Source organism: Armigeres subalbatus, chromosome 1, assembly GCF_024139115.2.
Source record: "Armigeres subalbatus isolate Guangzhou_Male chromosome 1, GZ_Asu_2, whole genome shotgun sequence".
Taxonomy (NCBI): Eukaryota; Metazoa; Arthropoda; class Insecta; order Diptera; family Culicidae; genus Armigeres; species Armigeres subalbatus.
In genome coordinates, this window is record NC_085139.1 from 108820391 (window position 1) to 108841511 (window position 21121).

Below are 21121 nucleotides of genomic sequence, written 5' to 3' on the forward strand. Positions count from 1 at the left end.
TTCTCTGCAGAATCGCAGCAAGCCATGATTGCTTTTGAATTAGCAGTCACTTGTTTTCGTTCCCGCAAGAATTAGATTCGGCTGATGTATATGTTTTGCATATGCACTAGAAGGAAAAGTTCAAGTGATCTGAAGTTTGAAGTATACGCGATTGGTGTCCTTTATTGAAGCGTATTTCTTAATTGAGTGCGTAAAATCGTTTGTCAAATTTGTATACAGGGATGTCTTTGGTGAAATATGTGTGGCTGTGTGATAATTTCAGAACAAAAATACATGGATCAATAACGAATTGCTCAGAATAGAAATAGAAAGAGTAAAGAGAATTGTTCAGGGACACTAGAACATTTGATAGTTTTTGCACAGACAAACAGACGTAACACTTGAATAAAATCCATCGTCTATAACTGTTTTTTGCGTGGTTCTGCCTAAAGAAGTGCTAGTCCAATACATATCCAGAAAATTCATTATTCCTGGCGAATATGTTAATAAAACAATCAAACGAATCAATAGGGGTATTCACTTAACGACGTATAGGTTGCTTGTGTCAAGGCTTGTTGGGTATACCATTTGGTTCCCTACTTTTTTTATTTCTGTCTATTCGTAACTAAAAAGAACTTTTGATCATAAATTATAAATACATCTTATTTCTTATCAATAGCACTGTTTTTTTATTCATTATGACACTAGAACCTGCCACAGCCTCAAATATATATTAAGTGTAGATAATGCTGTTAAAATCGCATCTTTAGTACGGCACGAACGATTGCTCCGCTGCTGTTGCTTTGTTAGGTAAGTCTAATTTGGTGAACGATTTATAAGTAGTCATATGCCACATGTCAACCTTTGAAACACGATAGTTTTGATCGCCGGTGGGGACCATCATCGGTAGCCGTGGGTAAATAGTAGTACGGTATCTTTCTTTTGCATTTCTTTGGTGGTGGAACGCGTGAACCATCGCGATCGCATGTCACTGCCACTACTGATGATGTTAGCTGAGTCGGCCGATTGCCGAAATCGCTGTCAGCAGCAATGAGATAGTCCAACCGGCCATGTGCAATCGGCTGCAGGTGGGACTCCCTGCGGAAAATTTTGCCAGATCTGAAAAGAAAAGCAAAGTAGAAGATAAGTTGGTGGTGGATGTAATCTGTACATCTTGATTCTTGAATATATTAGAAATGAAGATAAGTGACAGGTACTTAAGATAAAATCCAACCTTATAGTTGAGCTGACTGGTGCACAGTAGAAAACACATAAATTAAAGGTCCAGATCAGCTCTGCTGGTCATGCATGTGGAGCGATATAATCGATTTGCGGTTTTCCGATCCGATTTCTGTTATGCATCAATGAGTTGAACTTGAGAGTCTCTTACAGTGATAGGTTCTGGCGTTCAACGTGATTTGATTTTAGATCATGATCATCAGTGACAATGGGTACTGCACATTTGGTAGTAATCGTAGTTGATCAGTCATTTAATAGAAACGTAGAAATATTCTTCACATGAATACCGACTCAAATGTGGGCTTGTTCGTAAGGCAGCACAATCCTTGAAATTCTTACTTCATGAAGTAAATAGCACATAGTTCCTGATCGGATGGACAACTGCAACCAGTTATTGAAGCTATTATAGCTTTATCCCCTCAAGTACGTGCCGAATTACTCCAGTTGAGTGCAAGAAGATGTTTAGGCCTTTCCGAACTAGATAGTCAGTAGGAATCTATACCATTTCGTCGAAAGACATTTCGTCGAATGGACATTTGGTCGAAGGGACATTTAGTCGAAATCAGATTTTAGAATTAGGAATTAAAAATATTGGTACATTTAGTCTAATGACGCTCCGTCAAATGGCTATTTGAAATAAAAGTACTTTAGTCAATAACAATTAAAAAATAAATGGTTCATTGCGGTGTTTCTAAAAGTCACATAATTGTTGCTCCAATATTGTCCAAAGAATGATGGGTTCATAAAAAGAATAATCAATAACACGAAAACGGTGAATATTTCGAGAATATTTCCGACTGCGTATTGACTTTGGTGAACTCCTCTTACCGACTACAATGAATTTATACAACCTGGTCAAAAGAAATTCAGTCGAATGATGTTTTGTCATTAGACATAACGTTGAATAGATTAGGTTATCTACACCCAACCTGCGGTTGTTCGATTTTCTAACAATTCTGTATAAGAATCTACCAAAACCTGTATAAGAACTGGGCATATGCGAAATTGTTAGATTCTTATACAAAAATTGTAAGACAAGCTTACAAAATTGTTAGATTCTTATACAATATTTGTATAAGAATCTAACAATTTCGCATATGCCCAGCTCCTATACAGGTTTTGGTAGATTCTTATACAGAATTGTTAGAAAATCTAACAATCGCCGGTTGGGTGTACTATTTTGCGCTCGATAATGGCGGCATCGTGAGTTCCTTTTTGGCATTCAAGAGGTAGAAAATATTTACATCTTTTGATCAATGTAGGCTTTGATTCATTGGCAACATTGGCACTCATCAAGGCTCATACAGCCATACAGCCTAGATATAAACAATCGAGCGTCAAATATTCCGCTTAATACTTTAGTATTTTCTCAGATACATTTTTCTTATACTTTATTTCTATTTTCTATGAATGTTTGCTTTGTTAATTTATGCTGACCATCCTAATGGATTTCCATATGTAGTTTCTTTGCAATTGAAACCAACACTCCTGCTTTGCTTCGGTTTTTCAATTTTAATATAAACTGTTGTACATTGTTATATTCATTATTTGCCTCTTTTTTAGCAAGTTCGTCGATTATTATCGAGCAAAAGACCGTCCACAACTCTCCTTAAGCACCAGGAACAAAATTTTGTTACATTAAAAATCAACATTTTACAATAATATTAACAGTTACGTTTTGCATTAAATCCTACCCATTCAATATGCATAAAACTACTCAAGTAATATTTGTATAAGAATCACACATTCCCGCACCAGTTAAGCTTCCCAAAAAATTGCTAAAGGATGTAATATCTAGTTCAACCCAAGCTTAAATATTCCACAATGCTACTTGCGCAAGTTAAACAAATCACTCTTCTAATGATTTCCAATTTTCTAATCATTCTTTCCATGTTCACTATCCCAAAACTCTTTTAAAATCTTTCAGATAAATTTGTGTACATTTTTTTTCTTAATTAAATCTATCTGTAAAAAGACGTGGGTACTGAAATACCGTCAACTAATAACTTTCTCTTCTTATTTCAAAGCGAAACTGGACAAGTGGAAAGAAGATATATTTCATTCTCTCCAAACACTCCGACCAGTTCGGACGATCTTTGACGAGGATTGTGACACCGCGTTTCGCGAATTGAATTTTCTAAAAGAAAAAGAAACTGAGAAACTCAAAAAACTGACTAACCTAAAGTGTAAATTACTGTAAATAATAGTGATGAGATTACAATTAGTTACTGTAAGTATTCTCCATATAGTTAGTTTCATTGGGTATCAACTTGACGGACGTGTTTTCTGGGCAAATTTCTTGGAAAAAAAATTGCTCAAGGGGACGGTCCACATGTGGGAGCGTGATGGAGACGGGAATTCAAGACAAGATGGAAGACGATGATTGGGGACAAATCATAAGAAAATCGAAAGCTAGACATAAATCAGATGATCAGATGAAATCAGATGACGAAAGTGAGAAGGAAACAAGAGTGAAGCGCAGCAAACAAAATGGCGACAGAAAACGGAAACAAGACAAATATCAAATGACACGTGACATTGCTGGTGACGATGAGACGAAAAAACAAAATGGCGACGCCGACAAAAACACACACACTCACAAATACAAAACACGGAACAACCACGTACAACGACAACGACAACGACAAGTACAAAACCAAAAACAGACTTAATGACAAAAAGACAAAACAAAGACAAGACTGACGGAAATTACAACAATTGGACCAAAAACCATCACTACACGACTTTTATCATTGAAAAGGAAACTAAAGAAAATGACAAGGAGAAAGGTATCAAATATCCACATCCGATGAAAATGCTCAAAACATAGGTGTAACCAAGTACAGCCCAATGAAAGGAGTCGGCCGTGGTAAATTTCAGATAAGCTTCGACAAACCGAGAGATGCAGAACAATTACTAAACTCAGATTTACTGAAGAATAGTTTTGGATACACAATCTTTGTTCCAACCAGATTTAAGGAAAACATAGGAGTGGTAGGTGATGTGCCGCCATCAATAACAGAGCAGGAGGTAATGGAAAATGTTGTATGTGAAAACAACATCAAAGTGTTCAAGGTTGAAAGGATCAACAAAAGAATAGGAGAAAACAGGTTCCAACCAACATACTCCATTAAAATTTTCGTCAGGGGTGAAAAACTCCCGAATTCACTAGAAATTCACGGAACAAGGCGGATGGTAGAACCGTATGTGTTTCCATTAAAAATTTGTATAAAATGTTGAAGATTTGACCATAGGGATAAGTTTTGCAAGTCTAGGGAAGCAAGGTGTTACAACTGTGGTCAGGAACATACTGAGGACAAATGTGATTCAATGGAACCGAAATGTGTTAATTGTGCTGGAATTCGTAAAGCGTCGAGTAAGGAATGCCCAGAAAGATCTAGACAGGATATGGCTAGACAGGACACTAGACAGGATACACTAGACACGCTAGAGAATTTATTCAATACTCAAAACATCCATCACGACTTTTCACCAGAACCATACAGAACCACCGGAATTGAAAAAAATAGCACAACTAATAAAAGACCTAAACAACCTAAACAACCTTTTCGACCAGATTAAAACCATCATCCAAAGTGCTAACAAAACTGACAGTATTGACCAAGATTTATTACTAATAAATATCAGCGAAGAACCTAATAAAATAGTGAATCCGGAAGAAAACGAACTTATCACTAGCATAGATAAAGTGTCAACTAACAATGCATAGTATACTTAAAACTTGAAATAATCCAAAACAATATCACTAGCTTAATACCAATAGACACTAGAAAGACCTTAAAAAACTTCCTACTAAAAAACAAAACTGATATAGTAATCCTCAGTGAAATCTGATTAAAGAAAGACGAACACTACAAATTTCCAGGCTATAAAATTCTGACTGAAACCAGAACCCCGGCTATGGTGATGTTGGTTTCCTCGTCAAAAATGAAATAGAATTTAAGCCACACAAACTACCCAAATTACGTCCCATTGAATCAATTGCAATAGTCACACAAAACACACAACCCAAAATTTTGTTTATCTCAATTTACATTTCACCCCTACCTGTTAACAATAATGATATAAAAGAACCCTTTAAAAAACTATTGGACACAATATATGACTTTAATGGCTCAGTTATATCAGCAGGTGACTTCAATGCCCATACTCAACTATGTAATCCATCACATGAAAACTGTCCGAGAGGAGAACTGCTCGAACATTTGTTAGATAATAGGAACTTAGTATTTCTGAATGATGGTCCGAGTACATTAATTAAGGCCCCTAACACTATTCCATCTGCCATAGATTTGACATTTGCAACACCAGAACTAGCTAGTAAAATAGATTGGAAGGTCATCGAAGGAGACTTTTTTTAGCAATCATAGAGTTATTCATTTCAATATAGATAGCACAGCATCAAGGAATGTAAAATAACAACATTGCCAATGACAACAACATTGTCCTCGCGTGTAAACGTGGGGACAAACTCAACTCGCAATAAGCGTTTGTCCCAAACTGCAACAGAATAGGACAATGATCGCCTGCCGCTCATTTTGAGAAATAGTCGGTTTCCGATGATGTTTTTGGTTAAATCAGTATCAGTTATCATAGCTTAGACATAAACTTAACCATCTGTACACATGATTTGTGTTTTACTTCTGAAATATACAAGTTATCGCAGTTTGAAAAGTTCTCAACAATTACCTCTCCATGTTTGTTGCAAATAAAATGGAACGCAACAATGTCTTTATCCTCTGCAGATGAGGACAAAGAGTTATCGCTATTCTCTTTTGTCGCTTGTTTTTCGCATTTTTCAGCGACAATTACATTCCTTGCACAGCATACAATTACAAGTACAAACATGATTTTTTCAATTAAAACCAAGCCATACAAAAACTAAATACATTACAATCTCATGCTTCCCATACACTAGAAGACATAAGTGAAATAGGAATCTATGACAAAAGGTCGAAAGACAAAAGGTCGAAAGGACAAAAGGTCGAAAGTCAAGAGGTCGAAAAAACAAAAGGTCGAAAGGACAAAAGGTCGAAAGGACAAAAGGTCGAAAGGCTCAAAAGGTCGAAAAGGACAAAAGGTCGAAAAGTACAAAAGGTCGAAAGGGACAAAAGGTCGATCAAGAACAAGTTGATAACAAGTTGGGTGTATTCCGAAAGAATTTATGAAATGCATTTAACTTGAAGTAGAAATAACACACTCATCACATCATTCAAAGTTGAAGAATGAGCAATTTTCAAAGAAGGAGTAATTACTATGGAACAATATTATGAATATCTAGAGAGTTCTCTTGTGATTGTTGATTTAGGAAATGAATAAAACTTGTATTGCGCGAGACAGAGTTGTCCTCTACAGTTGGCAAAAAAAGTTGCTCTTTTATTTTAAACTATTTTTAGCAATTAAATAAAATTCATTCAATGAGTGCAAATAATAGATGAAAATCTAGGTTTTCTGAATGTCGCTTCGATCTGTCAAAATAGTGCACTCCGCAGCCACGCAGGCGCACGCATTGAAAATACACCGGCGTGTAATATACGCCGGTGTATTTGATGTGCGGCGTGCACCATTATGACAGATCGAAGTGACATTTAGAAAACTCAACATCCATCTATTAGTTGTACTCACTGAATGAATTATATTTATTTGTTAAAAATTGAGAAAAAAAAGATCAGAGTTTTTGTTAACTGTGTAGGGCAACTCTGGTGCTAGATTGACTCTCTCCGTTTCAGTTGCTTGTCCATTTCGACCTTTTGATCTTATTGATCTTTAGTTTCTTTCGACCTTTTGTCCCATTCGACGATCTGTCCGTTTCGACCTTTTGTCCCGTTCGACGTTTTGTCCTTTCGACCTTTTGTCCCTTTCGACCTTTTGTCCTTTTCGACCATTTGTCCCTTCGACCTTTTGTCTTTCGACGTTTTGTCTTTCGACCTTTTGTCCTTTCGACCTTTTGTCTTTCGACCTTTTGTCCCTAACCCGTGAAATAGTTCAGGAAATAGTCCAAGATTGCACATACAAGATAAATTCAAACAAAAATAGAAACCCAAAATCATGGTGGACCAATCAGATCAAAGACATGCTAGACGAAAAAACCGTAAATTTAGAGACTTCTTAAGAAACCAAGCAGATCAAAACTTTACAGAATTAAAAAAAAAGTAGAGCCATACTGAAAAGAGAAATAAGACGAGAAAAAAGAAAGAGTAGAAAAAAAAGATAGACTCAATTGACAATACTATGGACAATAAAACATTTTGGAATACAGTAAGAGTAGTGAGTGGAGGTCGACCAGCTAAAAACAACTTAAATCTCTTGAACAACAATAGTTTATCCCAGCAGTTCATGAGCTCAAATTTCCCTCCAATAACAGACAGAATAACATTTACCCAAAAACCAGGAAAAGAAATAGAGGTTAATTACATACAAATAAGTAGAATAATCATATCCAAAAAAGATCATTCAACACCAGGTATAGATAAGTTATCATTCTTTATCTTGAAAAATATCAAATTTAACTTAATAATTCGATTTACGGAACTCATGAAGGAAGTATTGAATAAGGACGAATTGCAAAAGACTGGAGAACAATAAACATAATACCCCTACTAAAACCAACTAAGGAACCCGACAAACCACAATCATATAGGCCACTAGCTATGATAAATGTCCTAATAAAACTAATAAACAACGTAGTTAAAAATAAGCACAATGATTTCCTAAAAGACAATAACGTCATACCGCTTAACTCATACGGTTTCAAAAAACATACCTCTGCTATAAATTGAATAAACAAACTAATTTCAAAAAAAAAATAAAGGTAAAAGAGAAGGTATGGTCCTTGCGACAACTTTTCTTGATCTTACCAAAGAATTTGACAATGTAAATGTTGGTAAACTCCTTTCAATCATGGAACATCTTAGAATACCGAATACCATCTGAAATTGTCAATTGAGTTTATAACTATTTAAAAGAAAGAAAAATGATACTAGAACTAAATGATGGTACACAAATAGTACAAACTACAAACAAAGGCTTACCGTAGGGATGTCCTCTATCACCCATCCTTTTTTATTATTTACACTCATACAATTCACCAGGTGATTAGGAATGACGAAATACTCATACAGTTTGCAGACGATTTTACAGCTTTAGTAATAGGATTTAGTGTAGCAACAGTAGCAGAAAAAATGAACATATTCATAGGAATGGAAATAAACCCATTAAAATCGTCAACAATAGTTTTCAAAAATAAATCCGACCCGTCTAACAATAATCCGACGCATTAACAATTCAATAATACCAGTAGTACCAAATCATAGAATACTAAGAGTTCATTTAGACCATAAATTGTCGTTCAAAACACACATTAATAATAGTATAATAAAAGCAAAGAATAAAATAATATTTTGAAAATGATTAGTAGTGGCGCACTCCCGGAACAAATGTTAAAAATTTATAAAGCTATAGTAAGACCCCACATGGAATATGGTTTCACAATAATCGGAATAGTATGTAAAACAACATTTAAGAAATTAGAAACTGTTCAAAGCTTAGCTATTAGAACTTCTCTAAGATATTTACAATCGACACCCAACCATGTAATCCTATGTGAATTAGGAGAAATACCTTTGAAAAAATGAGCAGAACTGCTAGCCCTGAAAGAAATATTTGAACACTGTTCCATAGAAATAGTACAATAGTAGAAAGTTTATATGCCATCATGAATTTAAACCATCTTCCAAAACAACAAACACCTCCATACTAAATAATAATACACCATTGATTAACATTCTTTAAAAAAATGACCCCAGAGAACACCAACAAATTGTTGAATACCTGAGGAAGATTGGCAAATAATGTTTGAAATTAAAAAAAAATAAAATTGTGATCAAATCACGAAAGATTATCAGTAAAATACTGAAGGGGCTTCAGTTTCGGTATCCCGAACGATGATTTTCAAAACAACACAAATGTCACAATCCTTGGCTTTATGGATCAAAAGGTCTGAGCCATCAACAAGAGAGAAAAAAAGATGTAATTGTGATAGATAGATATATATATACTTGTAAGAGATATTGTAGCACATTTATTCCCAACCCCAACGTTCAGTTTTAAATGAAAAAAAGTTAATATTGTTTAATGGAAATCTTACCGAGTAATAAGGGACGTCACCGGAATCAAGGGACCTTTTCCAAGCAAAACTTATCTTATTGAAATATGGTGGGAATTTTCAGACTTGAACATCATTGGTTCTTTTTTTGAATCCAATATTTTTTTTATTTTCGCCTTTACCGGCGAATCTTCAGTAACCCTGAAGAAAGTATAATTATTAATAATTTCAAATTTAAAAATAATCAGCATTTTTAGATACAAGTTCAACTCTCGTTACGTAAAATCGTTGACATTTGTTTATTTACTCAACAAATTTTTATCTGATCAAGGCAGACTAGATGAGTTCCAATGTTTTCTACCTCTTGAATGTCAAACTGAGAGGAACTTGCGACGCCATTATCGAGCGATATGACTATTTGGTTGGAATTAAATTTTCGGTCAATAATTACCGAATTAGGGTTGGAAGACAATTTTATACTGAGCTAATTTTTGAAAGAAAGAGTGTCAATGAAAAGAATAAGAACACCATTTCTATTCGACCAAATGCCCCTTTGACCAAATGTCCTTTCGATGAAATGTCATTTGACCAAATGTCATTAGACTAAATGTCAATCAACGAAGTGTTCCAACGCCGACTACGATGAAGTATTGGCATAATAACATTGAAATAACAACATAGAATAGAGGGTATTTCACCACCTGTACCTAATATTTGACTGTTTCTAAAGGTTTTCAATTTTTCTTTAATACACCGGGTCTCCAGAAGTTTCTGTTAGCTCAGGTGAAAAATCCTCATCGGCATCCGTATTCGTTTCTTCCGCTGCTGATTGAACTTTCTCACGTCCACTGAATTCCTCTAATCAATTTATTCATGTATCTTGTGGATTATTTATTCAAATTAACCAAAAATCTATTGACGAATTATCCATTTAACCAATTACCCTTATTACCGACTAAACATTTTCAACATTCTACTTATTTTCCATTCGACTTAATTTTCTTTTCTTCTAAAAGTCCTTTCGACTAAATGTCCATTCGACTAAATTTCCATTCGACTAAATGTCCATTCGACTAAATGTCCCTTCGACCAAATGTACTTTCGACTAAATGTCATTCGACGAAATGTCATTCGACGAACTGTCCCAAAGCCAAAAAAAAAGATTATACAAAAAAATGTTATACAAAAACAGGGTTTCATTCAATTTTAGGGCATTTATCCTTAATCGATTTGGTCTCAACAGGTTGTACTCGACGTGGAATCCTGCCTTACTATTTCCTATTAAAAATTAGCCGGTTCGGATAATGTGCTTAGAAGTTATGACCAAAATACATTTTTTAATACAAACAAAAAACGCGTTAAAATGACTCACTATTTTTTTTGCATTTTGCATTCATCCTTAATCAATTTGCTCGCAACAAGTTGCATTCGACGGAGAATTCTCCTCTATTGTCTCATATTGGAAATCGGTCCGATCGCTCTATGCGCTCAACAGTTATGACCAAAATACAATTTTGGACACAAAGCCCATGCAAAAGCTGGGTAAAGCGTACTGTTGGTACTTCGCGGAATAAAATAGACCCCTTCTCGCGGTCCATAGCCTCTTACTCAGCTACTCCCATCCCTACCTCGTCGTGATGCTGGCTGGGATACAAGTAACCTTAGAGAAGATCGGGTAACCAACCCTGGTGAGAACTATGGCCGTATGCTGACAGGATAGGGGGGTTTGCTCATCTTCGGGGGTGTGAATCTGATCTACCGTCTGTTCTCCATGTAAGGAGCGGCTCACAACAGCGCCTGTTCTCCATGTTAGGGGTGGCTGATCATCGTCCGAGTGTCAGCGAGGGACTCCAAGTGAAACTGTGCACAATGGTCCTCCGGAAATGTAGAGGGTTTGGTGTCAGGCCCTGCAAGCCAGCCTTTAAAAAACTCACACAATGAACAATCAACAAGAGAGTACGGACCGGAACCATGTGACGAAAAGGGGCTAGCAATAGGAAACTCGGTTCGTGGAACTGCAAATCTCTCAACTTCATCGATAGCACACGCATACTCGCCGATGTGCTCAAGGACCGTGGATTCGGAATCTTAGCGCTGCAGGAGGTTTATTGGATTGGATCAATGGTGCGAACGTTTAGAGGTAATCATACCATCTACCAGAGCTGCGGCAACACACACGAGCTGGGAACAGCTTTCATAGTGATAGGCGATATGCAAAGGCGCGTGATCGGGTGGTGGCCGATCAATGAAAGAATGTGCAGGTTGAGGATCAAAGGCCGGTTCTTCAACTTCAGCATAATCAACGTCCATAGCCCACACTTCGGAAGCACTGATGATGATAAGAACGCATTCTACGCGCAGCTGGATGTGAGCACGACAGCTGCCCAAGCCAAGACGTCAAAATCATCATAGGAGATTTGAACGCTCAGGTTGGCCAAGGGGAGGAGTTTAGACCGACTATTGGGAAGTTCAGCGTCCACCGGATGACGAACGAAAACGGGATACGACTAATTGATTTCGCTGCCTCCAAGAATGTGGCCATTCACAGCACCTACTTCCAACACAGCCTCCCAGAAGCTATCGGTACACCTGGAGATCACCACTGCAGACAGAATCACAAATTGACCACGTTCTGATTGATGGACGGCACTTCTCCGACATTATCGACGTCAGGACATATCGTGGCGTTAACATCGACTCTGACCAATATCTGGTGATGGTTAAACTGCGCCCAAAACTATCCGTCATCAACAATGTTCGGTACCGACGACCGCCGCGGTACGATTTAGAGCGACTGAAGCAACCTGATGTCGCCACTACACATGATCAGCATCTCGAGGCAGCGTTGCCGAAAGAGGGTGAGCTCGATGGGGGCCCTCCTGAGGACTGTTGGGATACAGCCATAAACGACGCAGCGGAGAACAACGTCGGGTATGTTGGACGAAGTCGACGGAACGATTGGTTCGACGAAGAGTGCAGACAGATTCTGGAGGAGAAGGACGCAGCGCGGGCGGTCGCGCTGCAGCAAGGTACCCGGCAGAACGTGGAACGTTATAGACGGAAGCGGAGACAGCAGACCCGCCTTTTTCAGGAGAAGAAACGCCGCCTGGAAGAAGCGGAGTGCGAGGAGATGGAACAGCTGTGCCGTTCTCAAGATACACGCAAGTTCTATCAGAAGCTCAACGCATCCCGCAAAGGCTTCGTGTCGCAACGAAATTTGCAGGTATAAAGATGGGAGCATCTTTAGTTCAATAAGACCAAAACTTTCAGTTGAATGTCAAATAAATAAATATATAAATAAATAATAATCTTGACGGGCGAATGTGTGGTGATCGAAAGGTGGAAGTAGCACTACGAAGAAATTTACAGAGTACAGGCAGTGAAAGTCAAGGCATCGGAAGTGATGACTATGTCAGTTCAGCGTACGATGGAAGCCAACCAGCCCCCACCTAGAGAAAAAGTTATGGATGCCATCCAAAAGCTAAAGATCAATAAAGCAGCTGGTATAGATGGTATCGGAGCTGAGCTCATCAAAATGGGCCCGGAAAAGCTGGTCACTTGCCTGCACAAACTGATAGTCAGAATCTGGGAAACTGAACAGCTACCGGAGGAGTGGAAGGGGTTATATGCCTCATCTACAAGAAAGGCGACAAGCTGGAGTGTGAGAACTTTCGAGCGATCACCATCCTTAATGCCACCTACAAAGTGATATCCCAGATCATCTTCCGTCGCCTGTCACCACATCGCATTTTTCTGTTTTCATTTTCTTCTTTTTTTTATATCATCTTGTACCTTTGCTCCTCCGTCTATTTCCACCGGAGAGCATTTCTTATCTTTTCTTCTTACTCCTCCTACATCTCTCTTTTACACAAAAAATACCCCGAATCATGGCCAGCTACCAACCGCGCCATGTCGGGGCCGAGCGAATATCCTTAGGACATCCGTCGAATATCTGAATTATCATGGGCTGTGTACTCACAAGTATGCTCTGATAGAACGAGTAGCTCTAGTGATACATAGAAGATGTACCCAATATTCGAATTAGTATCGTCTCGTTCTTTGTTTCGTTCTGTCAATCGAGTTCATATTCGTGTGCTAATGGGCGCCTACTATTCGAACGCCGATTGCTTCGATTTAGAAATTCAAATCTCATTCAAATAATCCATGCTTTCATTTCGTATCTCCGATTATTATTTTAACACAATCCGCTACTACCACACATTAGTGAATAAGTTCGTGGGAAGTTATCAAGCCGGCTTCGTTGACGGCCACTCAACAACGGACCAGATCTTTACTGTACGGCAAATCCTTCAAAAATGCCGTGAACACCAGGTACCAATGCACCATCTGTTAATTGATTTCAATTGATTGATTTCGGTGCTCGCTGGAAACGATAGCGTATCAACGGCAGTTGAAGGGCTAGCCAGCTAAATGGACTACGACGAAGGGAGCGCTGGTTAACGCATTGAGTCTTAGACTGCCAGTTAAGTCTCAATTACGGTTCTGCCAGGCGCGTTAAAGGTTGTGTGTTTTGGTATATTGTTATATCGTGTATTGCGAGGGCTGACAACCGAGTCATTCTACTTCCTTAGTAAAGCCGGGTGAAACCGACTCGAAACGGCGAGTAGGCTAATGGCAAGGCTGCCTTCCGTCCCATAAAACCGTGGCAGGCCTTGTGGCACGCAGTTCTACTTCCTTAGTAAAGCCGGGTGAAACCGACTCGAAACGGCGAGTGGGCTAATGGCAAGGCTGCCTTCCGTCCCAGAAAATCCGTGGCGGGCCTTGTGGCACGCTGTCCAATCCTGCTGCCTGGTTGGTGACCAGACAGAAGTAGGCTCAGATGAACTCCCTGACTAACGCCGATCTGGCTCTGAACACGAGAGTGTCAACCCACGCATGGCCTTCCTGCTTGCTCGCAAGCATAGACAACCATGAGATCACAGAGGCGACTACTTCAGTAGGATTCGATGGCAGCTGCAAGGGGGACCCATGAGCTATGTCAAGTACTCCAGTTTCCAGAGGTAAGGGCGCCGTAGGCGCAGCGGGAGATCCCTTCGCAAGTAGGGGTCTAGCGAGGTCTCCTCCCACTAGGAAGGAGAACGGTGTTGAGGCAGTAGCTAGTTTGCATTGGACTAGCACTACCCCAGCGGGAGGGGTTGACAGTCAGAGCGATGCACAGGCAGTCAACACACCAGGCGAGCATCTAACCGGTATCCAGTTAGTCGCCAAGCGGCTCGATGAAATCATCAAGTTCACGAGCGGTCGAAACAATATCAGCAAGGATCTGAAACAGAAACTTCTGGTACTTCGACAGTCGGTTCAACCGACAGTCGGTTCGGTCCGGTAACGTTAAGCGGCGCCTAACTGTTACGGACAGCGGTACGGTCGAGTTCGATAGGGCGCCCGATTATCAAAAGAGGGCACCTAATCAATCGAAACCACGAGGGAAGGGCAACGGTGCGGCCCAGGCTACTAAACCCCGGGGTGATGGTAGCCACTCTGCGACGGCTGCTCAGCGGACCTGGCAGCTCGTTAGCAGAGTTAAGAGGAGGGAAGAGGGTCCTCACCCCGCAAGGAAACTTAGGGACAGAGGTGAGGCCTTGTTGGTCAAGACCGATAAAGAGAGGTACGCCGACGTTCTTAAGACCATGCGAGGGCCGAAAAGCTTTCGAAACTGGGTGAGAACGTGCGAAGCGTCAGACGCACCAAGGCACGGGAACTGATCTTGGTACTGAAACGTGGAGCAAAGGCGAGCGGTACCGCCTATAAGAGGTTGGCCCAGGGGATCCTGGGTGAGGGAGCGGAAGTGAGGTCTCTGGGCACCGAGGTGACCCTCCGGTGTAAACAGCTGGACGAGGTCACTGAGGCAGAAGACCTCATTTCATCGTTAAAGGCGCAGTGCGATATAGAAGTCGAGCGGTCTTCTGTTCGTGTTAGACGTGGGCCCTTTGGCACGCAGGTAGCTTGGTTCAAGTTACCGGTAGCGGACGCCAAAAAGGTCCTGGCGGTCGGGAAACTGAAGGTTGGATGGTCAATATGCCCAGTAAGCATATTCCAGCCACCTTTAGTCGAAAAGTGTTTTAGGTGCTTCGAATCTGGTCACAAGTCATGGGAGTGCAAGAGGCCGGACCGAAGTAACCTGTGTCGTCGTTGTGGAGAGGAGGGACATTTTGCGCAGGCCTGCGATAAAGCACCGAGGTGCCTTATCTGCGCTAGTAGGAAGCAAGCCCGTAACCATGTTATGGGTGGACCTACTTGTCCCTTCGGTGGTGGCAATAAGAAGTCGCCGTGCGGGTAGCACAGCTGAATCTTAACCATTGTGCTGCTGCCCAGCAGCTGCTGTGGCAGTCGGTCTTTGAGTCAGAGACCGACGTCTCTATTCTTGCAGATCCGTACCATGTCTCTGCCAATAACGGAAACTTGGTCGCGGACGACTCCAAGATGGCGGCGATCTGCACAACCGGTTCCCGATCCAAGAGGTCGTACACACACCTGTCGAAGGTGTCGCCATAGCTAAGATCAACGGGGTGTTCTATTGTAGCTGCTATGCCCCACCACGGTGGCCAATGGAGCAATTCACCCGGATGGTCGATAGGCTATCGCCCGACCTTGTGTGTCGGAAGCCGGTGGTCATAGCGGGGGACTTCAATGCTTGGGCGGTGGAGTGGGGAAGCCGGTGCACCAATCAGAGAGGTCAAGCTTTGCTAGAGGCTTTAGCAAAGTTGGAGGTCGTGTTAGCCAATGTTAGCACTTTCCGTAGGAATGGGGTGGAGTCGTTCATTGATGTTACGTTCTGTACCTTAACAGGGCCATCAGTAGCAGTAAGAGGAAGTGTTTTGACAACCTATGCCTGAACGCCAATGCTAATCCTTGGGGCCTACAGGATTGTAATGGTGAAGACCAGAGGGGGGCTGGCGCGTCCTGTCGCTCGCCGGACCGAGGTTCGCATTATAGAGGTTCTCTTCCCGTCCCATGCCACAAGCCCTTGGCCACCTCCAGCACCGCAGAACGCGAGTGCTGAAATGGCTGAAGTGGCAGCGGTGACGAACGAAGAGTTGCTTGCGGTGGCCCGAACCCTTGATACGAACAAAGCTCCGGGGCCCGACGGAGTGCTAAATCTCGCTTTGAAGGCAGTGATCATGGCTAACCCTGACATGTTCAGGACAGCCATGCAGAGATGCCTGGACGAGCGCAGTTTCCCCGATAGGTGGAAGAGACAGAAGCTGGCGCTGTTGCCGAAGCCTGGGAAACCACCAGGTGACCCATCGGCGTACAGACCAATCTGCCTGCTGGACACCACGTGGAGGTTGCTCGAGAGAATTATCCTCAACATGCTTACTCCGTACACCGAAAGTACGGACGGCTTGTAAAGCAATCAGTGTGGGTTTCGTAAGGGTAGGTCCACGGTGGATGCTATCAACTCGGTTGTGAAATCTGCAGAAGTACCGATACAACGCAAGCGGAGGGGAACTCGATTCTATGCGATAGTGACGCTCGACGTCAAGAACGCATTCAACAGCGCTAGCTGGGATGCCATCGCGCTCTCGGTACTCCGGTTGGGCATTCCGGTGGGCCTGTTTTAAGACTGAAGTTCCCTCCAGGTGTTAAGATCATTGGCTTCGCCGACGACATAACGCTGGAGGTTTACGGAGAGTCGATTGAGGAGGTGGAACTGACGGCGGCCCACGCGATCGCTATAGTAGAGGAATGGATGAGCTCAAGGCAGCTGGGGCTAGCTCATCACAAAACGGAGTTGGTTGTTGTTAACAACCGTAAGTCGGTACAGGAGGCAGTGGTTCGCGTGGGCGACTGTGAGATCATTTCCAAGCGGGAGGTGAAGCTCCTCGGGGTGCTGATCGACGATAGACTGAACTTCGGCAGTCACGTAGATTACGCCTGCAGGAGAGCTTCGACAGCTATTGCGGCATTATCCAGGATGATGTCCAATAGCTCGGGGGTGCGCTCCAGTAGACGCAGGTTATTAGCTGGGGTTGCAGTATCTATCCTTAGATACGGCGGCCCAGCTTGGGCCTCGGCGCTTAGCGTCGAACGTAACCTGCAGAAGCTGGAGAGTGTACACAGGCTAGCGTGTCTCAGAGTGATAAGTGCCTACCGCACGGTATCACGGGATGCAGCTTGTGTGATTGCGTGTATGTTACCCATTGGACTAGTCATACGGGAAGACGAGGAGAGTTTCGACATGCGCGGAACCAGAGGAGCCCGTAAAGCCATTAGAGTCACCTCGACTATCAAGTGGCAACGGGACTGGGATAACTCTTCTAAGGGTAGGTGGACCCATCGGCTGATACCCGGCGTATCAAGATGAATTTATAGGAAGCATGGGGAAGTTCTCTTCCACCCGACACAGTTCCTGTCAGGCCATGGCTGCTTTAGGTGGTACCTACATAGGTTTGGGCATACGCACTCTCCCGTCTGCCCGGACTGCATAGAGGCCGACGAGACTGCCGAACACGTACTATTCGTATGTCCTCGTTTCGTCGATGTTAGGGGCGGAATGCTCGAGGTGTGCGGGAGGGACACTACCCCGGATAATCTTATCCAGATGATGTACCAAGATAAGAAAATGTGGAACGTGGTCTCGGCCGCTACCACTCAGATTGCCTGCATCATGCCATGCAACTGGCGCGCCGAGCAGCAGTCAGAAAGCGCCGATTAGTGAGTAGCTAGTCTCGAGGGTGAGGTACCAGCGGGTAGTTAGTTAAGTAGCAGAGGAACTAGTGGGTAGCTAGTTGTGATTTGAAGCTAGTGGGTAGCTAGTATGTGGGCGTGCATAGTCGCACGGACCCCTCCTAGAAGTAATGCCGCAAGACTGTTCCGGGGAGACTCAGGGTCTGTGAACAGGGTGGTTTTAGCGGGTCGGCAGTAGCTAAACCCCGTTCGCCGGTAGAACACCAGATTTCCACCCTACTGGAAAAAAATATACGCACGAGATAGGCACCAACACCGCTAGGTGGAATGATCAGTTTTTTTTAAACAGACCCTGGCCGGGAATAAGACAACAGACGAATTTCGCGCCAACCCTTCTATGGGGCTTGCAGCACCATCTCAGAATCGAATGAAACTTGAATGGCATAAAGATATGGTATTTTTAAGCCACTCTGCATACTCAGTTTTTCAAAAATTGTCACGAGTAACATTTAATGAGGGCCTAATTTTTTTCAAAGATTTTTTTAAATCGATGTTACTCTGAAATTACAAGACCTACAAAAAAGTGTTGTATGGCGGACTGTCGTGAAATTACCAGAAGTTTTTTGGAAAAATATCTAAAAAATGAAAAACCGATTTCTACATTGAAAAAAATAGTTTTAAAAATTATAATCGATATTACAAAAAAACCTCATCTCAGAAATCGATGAATTTTTTTCTGCAGATAGGTATTTTAATTATAACAACACTTTTTTGTAGGTTTTGTAATTTTAGAGTTACATCGATTTAAAAAAAATCTATGAAAAAAAATTAGGCCCTCATCAAATGTTACTCTTGACAATTTTTGAAAAACTAAGTATGCAGAGTGGCTTAGAAATACCATATCTTTATGCCCTTCAAGTTTCATTCGATTCTGAGATGGTGCTGCCAACCGCTGGTCGAGTTGGCACGAAATTTGTCAACAGCGATATGTAATGACTTCTTGCATGTATCTGTTAGAAAAAAGCCGAATAAGCAAATGAGTTTTTGAAGCACTTGTTTGGTGTTCCATTGTAAATTTTATTCCTGTTCCTCTGAGGTACGCTAACTCCAATGTGAAAGGAGCGGCCTTTCATGTCATTCGTTGCTGACGGCATAAACGTTATTAGGTCCAGTTTTTCGCTGAGTGAAATATGGTACTATAATAGAATGTTTATTACTATATACATTGAAAGTATTTTTTTAAACAAACAAAAATAAAAAAAATCTGGGAAATGGTGCATTCTGCTATTGCAAAGGTAAAGCCATACTGGAGAATCCGTATAACATGCAAATAAGTTCGCTAGTATATTTTGAAAATTTGGAATTAAATGCGTTGTTGAAAGGTTGACTGATATGTGTTTGCAAAAATGTTGCTCATCTGAGCAGAAATAGGAAAAACATTATCCAACAAAAACAAATCCGTTCGCTACGGCCATCACAGTCACAACACTCCCGTGTGGGGTAGGCATCATCTCGGAAACTCATTTCATCACTGAAAAATGCACCACCTCAAAGCGCTCTGATAGATTTACAAACATTCCTCCACAACTAGGTGCTAACCAATTTTCGATGGGTGATACATGAACTAGAGTGGAGTAGTCAAAGTCAAAAAGCCTTCGCTTAGGTATCGTAATTTCGCTAAATGGAAGCGCGCTACGTGCCACTGGTTGGAATATGAGAATCGATGATTGATTCCGCGGGGCATCCAGAGCAGCAACTTGTCGAACACTTAGCACCTCACTGTTTACCGACTACGGTGGTGGTGACGATGGCGACGACCGACGCGCTGCTCCTAACTGGAGACGGGGTCTTCGAGTTTGTTAGATCGGACACGCTCGAGCGATTAGACGTGCGGGGATCTAATAGAGGTAATAAACTATAGAGGACGATTGTCGCTGCGGTTCCCTTTGTTATCGTTCTCAAACATGTTGGGTACCTATCTGTCAAAACGTACTGATTTTTCCTTCGTTGACATTTAGTGCCCTATCTTCGCCAGCAAAATATGTTTCGCCAGTGACGACAGCGACAATCTTCCTCTATAGTTTATTACCTCTATTGGGGATCTGGATTTATTTTTGTTTGGTTTGGATTATGAATGGCTAAAGTAAATATCGTTTGGTGGCGGAGAACAGTACCGAGAGTTCGACACCAGCGTTTCAGCATCACATGACGACGATCATCGGAAGCGGAATTATTGACACAATCGGTCGGTTTGTTGGAACACGCATTGGCAGTTTTCGAACGCCCGCCCGCCGCATCGAAACGGATCGAATTCATGGGCGAGCCAATTTTACGGTTATAAAACGGAACCGCAATTTCGGCGTTGATTTATTTCATGATTCATGGGACAAGCCTGTGATCCTGAACCAATAATGCGGTTAGGGTTGAATATTTGGAATGTTCTATTTTTAAGATCGGCATCATGTCGCAATCGTCGTTGATTTCGAAATAATTAACTTACGAATAACGCGGTTCAGTAATGAACAGTATCGAAGAGAAATTGATGAAGCTTACAATTAAGTTGTACACGAGGCTAAGGGCATTCGAAAGGAGGACAGATTAATTCTTTGGCCAACCGTGATCTTTGGATGGACAACTGAAAGCTCCGGAGGATCGTAATATTTCATCGTTTTCCGTTATACATAGCGACAGTTTATCGACATTGGGTGACCACTGGAAAGCGTGGTGTGACTGGCCTTGCCATATTCGCTAGATATTTGTCACAACCAAGATCAATTGAACGCATGTCATTTCGATGTCATGGGACTAATTTGATAATAACTTTTTTCAAAAGTTATGTACAATCGTGTAACCTTTAAAGGATCCTAAAACATTTCCTAATAGGTCATTGTTCTACATCTGAAAATGGCAGCGTCAGAGCCGAATTAGAGTCAAATGACAATAATGTCATCAAATTCTGTGACATTTTTTAAATTTAGTTCTGATGCCTCCCACTTTGTATTTAGAACAATGATCTGTTTGACAAAGTTCTAGAATCCTTAAGGCATTATATTTTAACCTTAGTAAAATGTTGAGGTCAATATTACCCAAAACGGAACTTCAAAGTAGAAAAACTCTTTAACTGATGTG

The 21121-nt window shown here is 41.5% G+C and overlaps 1 protein-coding gene across 1 annotated transcript in view; it reads right to left on the reverse strand.

Moving 5' to 3' along the window:
- Positions 1-539: 539 nt before the first annotated feature.
- The window catches only part of LOC134205240 (uncharacterized), a 99973-nt gene continuing 79391 nt past the window's right edge, over positions 540-21121 (reverse strand). Inside the window, exon 3 of the mRNA XM_062680315.1 lies at positions 540-1098. Within this exon, the coding sequence (XP_062536299.1) occupies positions 989-1098 (110 nt within the window). The 3' untranslated portion in view covers positions 540-988. The remainder of the gene's footprint in view (positions 1099-21121) is intronic.